Source organism: Bufo gargarizans, chromosome 2, assembly GCF_014858855.1.
Source record: "Bufo gargarizans isolate SCDJY-AF-19 chromosome 2, ASM1485885v1, whole genome shotgun sequence".
Classification (NCBI taxonomy): Eukaryota; Metazoa; Chordata; class Amphibia; order Anura; family Bufonidae; genus Bufo; species Bufo gargarizans.
In genome coordinates, this window is record NC_058081.1 from 475,167,969 (window position 1) to 475,176,482 (window position 8,514).

An 8,514-nucleotide genomic window follows, 5' to 3' on the forward strand; every position below is an offset into this window, starting at 1 on the left:
CTATTACAAGGAACAAATGGCTTTTCTGGATAGGTCATCAGATCAGCGGGGTCGAGGCCCAGCACCACCCCTGATCAGCTGTTTGAGGTGGCTGCAGCCGTGGCCTCCTCGCAGCTTACCAAACACAGCGCCCCCCAATGTATAGTGGCTATGATTGGTATTGTAACCTAGGCCCATTCACTTGAATGGAACTGAGCTGCACCTGGGCTGTGCGACCAATGAACGTGACGTGAACACTGTGGCCCCTGCCAAGAGCTGACCCGATCGGGGTCGGAAGTCGGATCCCACTGATCTGATATCGATGACCTATTTTGAGGATAAATCATCAACATCAAAATCTCAGACAACCCCTTTAGATCTCCAGACTGAAATCATCCTGTGATATGTCATCCACACAGCGGTGTGAGATACTTATTGCTCTCATTATCTGATGTCCCCATGAAGTGGCAGCAGCCCCATTTTTAATACATGAGGTCCTGTGTCCCAGCTTCTGTGAAACTACAACTCCCTGCAGGCTAGATTCACTTCTAAAGGAACAGCCCATCGAGTGTGCATGCTGGGAGTTGTACTTTCAACATAGCTGAAGTGTCAGTGCTGACCTCTGCTATGGGGGGGGGGGTGAATAGACAGCAGTCGGACCTGGGTCATGGTGCCCATAAGGCCCCCCAGCCACATCACAGGACACGTGAAACACATGGAACATGGTAGTTTGGAGCCCAGGAGTCCATCCACTCACCGGAGACCAAGGCTTCCTCCTCTGTACAGGGCACCTTGTGGATCTTCCCGGCTTTGTACACGTAGCTTCCATCCACTACTTTGAAATCGATAAACTGAGTGACTTCTGTGTATAGCAACATCTTCACCAGCTGACCTAATAGACACAGACATATTGGGAGTTATAATACTAGTCAGGCCGCCAATATTATTTAGTTAATAAAAAAACAAGTATGTAAAATGGTTTCTAAACCTAAAGTCTATATTTACTTTTTACTACTTTTACTGTACAATTTAATACAATCTATTGTTATCGGCTATCAGCCATCTCAGGCTAAGAACGGACAAACTGGTGTTTCCTTAATTAGGATGAGTAATAGGTAGTCAAGAAAAACCCTGCCCCATGATCACTGCTTTATGTCATATCTCCAGTGTTTCTTCTTATGACGCTGCCCATTAAAGGTGCATTGGGGCTTTTCCCTTTCCTACCATTGGCCATTATAAACTTAGGTACAAGATCAACATTCCATTCTCTGCCTCTGCCCATTGGCTCTGGTGGACCGATCACATGAAACCTTCTGTAAAGCTGAAAAGAAGAGAAAACTGTTTAATTTTACTATCATACAGCTCTATATTACAGGAATATAACTACTACAATACTGCTCCTATGTACAAGAATATAACTACTATAATACTGCCTCCTATGTACAAGAATATAACTACTATAATACTGTCTCCTATGTACAACAATATAACTACTATAATACTGCCTCCTATGCACAAGAATATAACTACTACAATACTGCTCCTATGTACAAGAATATAACTACTATAATACTGCTCCTATGTACAAGAATATAACTACTATAATACTGCCTCCTATGTACAAGAATATAACTACTATAATACTGCCTCCTATGTACAAGAATATAACTACTATAATACCGCTCCTATGTACAAGAATATAACTACTATAATACTGCTCCTATGTACAAGAATATAACTACTATAATACTGCTCCTATGTACAAGAATATAACTACTATAATACTGCTCCTATGTACAAGAATATAACTACTATAATACTGCTCCTATGTACAAGAATATAACTACTATAATACTGCCTCCTATGTACAAGGATATAACTACTATAATACTGCTCCTATGTACAAGAATATAACTACTATAATACTGCTCCTATGTACAAGAATATAACTACTATAATACTGCTCCTATGTACAAGAATATAACTACTATAATACTGCTCCTATGTACAAGAATATAACTACTAACTAACACCGCAGGTCCCTCCCCTCCCTCCCCGGCTGTAATCTGGGAAATCCACAAGGCTGTGATCCGTGGGGAGCTTATCGCTCTCGGCTTCCATCTTAAAAAACAAAAAGCCCAGGCCATGTCCACCCTCCTATCCCGTATCGCCACCCTCGAGCTCAGCCATAAGCAATCCCAAGCGTTAAGCCTTGCGGAGGAGCTTTCGGTCGCGAGATCTCAATTAAAAGATATGTTAAACGTTACCTCGGCTAAGTTGCTCCTTCGTGCGCGCTTTAAGTCCTACGCACACGGCGACAGAGGGAACAAGCTTATGGCGGCGTTAACTAAACAACTATTTTCTGACTCCTTCATTCCGGCAATCAAAGACGCTGCGGGAAACCATCTTAAATCCACCCCTGACATAGCCAAAGCATTTTGTGTCTTTTATGAAGACCTTTACAACCTCCCGGCCCCTCCTGGATCATCTCCCTGTTCCATCGCGGAGGCCTCGAATAAGTTCCTCTCCTCCCTTCAGCTTCCCTCTATATCCCTGGATCAGTCCTTCCAACTATTAGCTCCCATCTCTGGCCCGGAAGTCCTGAAAGTTCTAGCCACTATCCCCTCCGGTCGCAGTCCCGGCCCTGACGGTTTCACCATCTCTTATTATAAAACTTTTAAATCTGTTCTAGCCCCTCAATTTAGTTCCCTATGTAATTATCTCCTGGGTGGTGGCCACCTCCCTCCCCAGTCACTTACAGCCCACATCACCATTATTCATAAGGAGAATAAAGACCCGTTGCAATGTGGCAGTTACCGCCCTATCTCCCTACTAAATATGGACATTAAATGGTGGGCTAAGATCCTGGCTCAACGGATTCAAAAAGTTCTCCCGGATGTTATTCACAAAGAACAAGTTGGCTTTGTCTCTGGCAGACAGGGCAATGAGAATACTGTTCGCCTCCTTCATCTCATGAACTGGGCACGGTCCACCTCTACTCCGCTAGCTCTGCTGAGCACTGATGCAGAGAAAGCTTTTGACAGAGTGAGCTGGCAGTATATGTCACTGGCTCTGTCGAAATTTGGCTTTCCTGACCAACTCATTTCCGCTATTCTCTCTCTGTACTCAGCCCCCTCTGCCAGGGTCAAAGTCAACGGCACTCTTTCACCCGCCTTTGCCATTACTAATGGCACTAGGCAGGGTTGCCCTCTCTCCCCCTCGCTATTCGTGATAGTCATGGAAACTCTCCTGTGCAAAATCAGGCAAGATCCCGATATTGAAGGTCTCCAGAGAGCCTCCCACACTCACCTCACAGCTGCATTTGCAGACGACCTCCTTATTATGACCACCAACCCTGAGAAATCCTTCCCCCGGCTACACTCTATATTTGAAGAATTTGGTTGGGTCTCCAATTTCAAGATCAACTATAGCAAATCCCTTGCCCTGAATGTCACCTGTAAACCCGCTCTTGTTGCGTCGCTTAAACGCTCCACCCCCTTCACTTGGGCCGCTCGGGACATCACATTTTTGGGGATTCACATCTCTGCGAATCTGAATGACCTTTACAGCCTTAATTACACCCCTATGCTCAACTCAATTAAATCCCATCTACAGTCGGTTAAACTTCCCTTCATCTCATGGATAGGCAGGAAGAATTATCTCAAGACCTTCATTGTTCCCAAACTCCTATACCTGCTGCAGACGTTGCCCATATGGCTCCCGCGCTCGTACTTTACAGAGTTGCGTCGGAGATTCTCCCTTTTCCTCTGGACGAACAAACCATCTAGGATAGCTTACTCTACATTGACGAGGGAAAAGAGGTTTGGTGGCTTCGGCCTTCCCGATGTCCACCTGTATTACACTGCCACGCACCTAAATAGGTGCTTCTCTCTTCTTTCCCGAAGCCCCCCAAATCTATGCACAGCTCTAGAGCGAGGCCTAGTTACATATAAAGACTATCTCGTCCTGTGGGGGGTCCGTAGCTGTACGCCCTCACATTCCTCTGTCTCCCCCATTTGGAAGGGCATGCTCGTTGAATGGGCTAAACTCTAAAGATCTAAGATTCCCAAGCCCCCACCTCCCTCTGCACTTATTACAAAACTTAGTTCACCCTGAGACCACTGCCCCTTCAGGTGTTTGGTATCAGTTGTCTAACCACACACTACAGGAGGTTGTATCTGCGAGTGGGGACTTGGCATGGGACACGATTCGGGCCTTACCTGAGGTTCGAAAGCAATCCTTCCTGGCTCTTGCTGCCTTTCGCAAAGATATTGCGATTTTGAAACTCCCTCCCTTCTGCACGGAAGAACCCACCTGGCTGGAAAAGAAACTAGATATGCCGATCCCCCCCGAAGAAGCCCTTGTCGACTCTCTACAAGGAGTTACTCTCTTCCACACCCCCAGTACTATCCTTTCTAGTGGCCTGGGAGAAGCAGCTCTCGTACCGCCTCTCAGAACCCGAAAAGGCATTTATCCTCTCCAATTCTCACGGATTCAGTCGTTGTATCAAAATACAGGAATATTCCTTCAAGCTTCTTACACGTTGGTACAAAACACCTGAATTCCTCCATAATCTTAATCACGAAATACCCGATCAACGCTGGAGGTGTGGAACAGAGAAGGGGTCCCTATCTCACATATGGTGGTCCTGCAGTCTAATCCGTCCCTTCTGGACACAGATTGAGAGCCTAATCGGGCACATTTGCGGCTCCCCTATAAGTCTAGATGCGCAATTAGTCCTGCTTTGGTGCCCCAATATGTCCCTCACCCCTTCTAAGAATAACCTACCAACGTTACTTCTAACTGCTGCCCGCCTGCTGGTCCCTCTGCTGTGGAAGAACGACTCTGCACCTACGCTGCTGATGTGGCAAGAGAAAGTGGATCAGATATGTCGTTTTGAAGAACTGGCTCACTGGGAATCTCACACTCGCCCTCGTTTTCTGGACATATGGAGTCCCTGGAAAGCCTATCGTCACCCGGCGTCGTGACGACCCTGTCATGATCTGTCCGACACCGCCATTATTGTACCTACCCCCCCCCCTCCCTCTCCCTTCCTCCCTTCTTCTTGTATGTGTTCTCTTTATCCCTGTCCGTTGTCCTGTTTGTCTATATGTGTTTGTTCCCCCCCTCATTTGTTTGACTATTGTTATATTTGATTGCACTAATCGGATGCCATCTGCGTATGGCGTATGCTGTACTGTGGCACTTTCTAACTATTTGCTATCTCAATAAAAAGAGATTTGGTTAAGAATATAACTACTATAATACTGCTTCTATGTACAAGAATATAAGTACTATAATACTGCTCCTATGTACAAGAATGTAACTACTATAATACTGCCTCCTATGTACAAGAATATAACTACTATAATACTGCCCCTATGTACAATAATATAACTACTATGATACTGCTCCTATGTACAAGAATATAACTACTATAATACTGCTCCTATGTACAAGAATATAACTACTATAATACTGCCCCTATGTACAAGAATATAACTACTATAATACTGCTCCTATGTACAAGAATATAACTACTATAATACTGCCTCCTATGTACAAGAATATAACTACTATAATACTGCCTCCTATGTACAAGAATATAACTACTATAATACTGCTCCTATGTACAAGAATATAACTACTATAATACTGCCTCCTATGTACAAGAATATAACTACTATAATACTGCCCCTATGTACAATAATATAACTACTATGATACTGCTCCTATGTACAAGAATATAACTACTATAATACTGCTCCTATGTACAAGAATATAACTACTATAATACTGCCCCTATGTACAAGAATATAACTACTATAATACTGCTCCTATGTACAATAATATAACTACTATAATACTGCCCCTATGTACAAGAATATAACTACTATAATACTGCTCCTATGTACAATAATATAACTACTATAATACTGCCTCCTATGTACAAGAATATAACTACTATAATACTGCCCCTATGTACAAGAATATAACTACTATAATACTGCCCCTATGTACAAGAATATAACTACTATAATACTGCTCCTATGTACAATAATATAACTACTATAATACTGCCTCCTATGTACAAGAATATAACTACTATAATACTGCCCCTATGTACAAGAATATAACTACTATAATACTGCCCCTATGTACAAGAATATACCTACTATAATACTGCCTCCTATGTACAAGAATATAACTACTATAATACTGCCCCTATGTACAAGAATATACCTACTATAATACTGCCTCCTATATACAAGAATATAACTACTATAATACTGCTACTATGTACAGGAATATAACTACTATAATACTGCTCCTATGTACAAGAATATAACTACTATAATACTGCTCCTATGTACAAGAATATAACTACTATAATACTGCCCCTATGTACAAGAATATAACTACTATAATACTGCCTCCTATGTACAATAATATAACTACTATAATACTGCTCCTATGTACAAGAATATAACTACTATAATACTGCTCCTATGTACAAGAATATAACTACTATAATACTGCCTCCTATGTACAATAATATAACTACTATAATACTGCTCCTATGTACAAGAATATAACTACTATAATACTGCCCCTGTGTACAAGAATATAACTACTATAATACTGCTCCTATGTACAAGAATATAACTACTATAATACTGCCCCTATGTACAAGAATATAACTACTATAATACTGCCTCCTATGTACAATAATATAACTACTATAATACTGCTCCTATGTACAAGAATATAACTACTATAATACTGCTCCTATGTACAAGAATATAACTACTATAATACTGCCTCCTATGTACAATAATATAACTACTATAATACTGCTCCTATGTACAAGAATATAACTACTATAATACTACTCCTATGTACAAGAATATAACTACTATAATATTGCCTCCTATGTACAAGAATATAACTACTATAATACTGCTCCTATGTACAAGAATATAACTACTATAATACTGCTCCTATGTATAAGAATATAACTACTATAATACTGCTCCTATGTACAAGGATATAACTACTATAATACTGCTCCTATGTAAAAGAATATAACTACTATAATACTGCTCCTATGTACAAGAATATAACTACTATAATACTGCTCCCATGTACAAGAATATAACTACTATAATACTGCTCCCATGTACAAGAATATAACTACTATAATACTACTCCTATGTAAAAGAATATAACTACTATAATACTGCTCCTATGTACAAGAATATAACTACTATAATACTACTCCTATGTAAAAGAATATAACTATGGCTGGTATATGGTAGAACTACAAATCTTACAGTCCTGGGCAGTGATAACTTACCTCTTCCAGGGGTGTGATTGACGCACTTTCTCCTCCATAATAGTCGTTTCGATCTATGTGCAAAACTTTTTTCCCATTCACGGACATTATCCCAGACAACACGCATTCCTAAAGGTGAGATGGGTTAAGACACGTGTTTTTCTTATCATTCTGACCACTAGGTGGCAATGCTCTCCTACAGTATTCTACATATCAATACAGTGTTTGTGCTGTGTTTATATTTATCGGACACATTTTAATGCTTTCTTTCAGATCCAATGTTCTGTGTTTCACATACCGCCCTATTGTTGTTGTTGTTGTTGTGATGAGGCAAATCAGGCTAATCCCTCTCCTCTGACATATTAGAGATTGGTGACGGTGTCTTAAAACCCCCAAGCAGATTAACCATGACAGCCTCGCTGATCTGCCAGTGATTTCAGCGAACGCACGCAGGGGACGTGAGCGTGCGAAAGGAACACTCCAGGCAATACTGGCACCCTGTGTTAGTGCAGGATGAAAGGGGGTGGAGCCTGACACAGGGACCCAAAGAACAGCAAAGAGAGAATCCCTGTGTCAGGCTCCACCCCCTGCTTTAGGCAAAACAACGTGTATCAGATTTTTCTAGAGTATTCCTTCAATTCAGAGTGAAGCGGAGCTGAATGGAACCTAATAAGCCATATGGAAAGGGTTAAAGAGCACCCATCAGCAAGACCAACCCTATTAAACTAGGCATAGAGCCTGGTAGGGTTTATCATGCTGATTAAAATGATACCTGTCTTGTGAAAATCGGCTGAGGTGTTCCCAAGATTATGCAAATTAGAGCTTCCTGCTGTTTTACACAGAATTAACGCCGATCATGGACTTTTAAACCCTCAGGTGCCACGGTCAGTTGCGACCGCAGCCTCTGAGCCCCCTTTTTCTGGGAGTGCTGCACTCCCGGGGACCAAGAGGCTTCCCTGTGCCGACATAATGGGAGCTGTTTGGTTGCTATGGCAGCCTGGGGCCTTCTGAAGTTCCTATTAGGCCCTGCCTGTGGCAGGGATTGATAGGGATGCATTCATTCTTCTATAGGTTGCAATAATAAATCATTTCAGTCTATGGGAGAAGCAATCAGATGATTACATGTTAGTCTTCTAATGGCTCAAAAAATAAGCGTAAAAGAAGTAAAAAGAATAAAAAATATATATATATATATAATA

General features: G+C 41.7%; 1 protein-coding gene across 1 annotated transcript in view; it reads right to left on the reverse strand.

The window, feature by feature from the left end:
- Positions 1 to 7,702, reverse strand: part of LOC122926478 (rab GDP dissociation inhibitor alpha-like) — a 30,438-nt gene extending 22,736 nt beyond the window's left edge. Inside the window, exons 1-3 of the mRNA XM_044277862.1 lie at positions 7,337 to 7,702; positions 1,204 to 1,300; positions 737 to 871 (exon numbers count right to left, since the gene is read on the reverse strand). Of these exons, the coding sequence (XP_044133797.1) occupies positions 737 to 871; positions 1,204 to 1,300; positions 7,337 to 7,423 (319 nt within the window). The 5' untranslated portion in view covers positions 7,424 to 7,702. The remainder of the gene's footprint in view (positions 1 to 736; positions 872 to 1,203; positions 1,301 to 7,336) is intronic.
- Between the last annotated feature and the right edge of the window lie 812 nt (positions 7,703 to 8,514).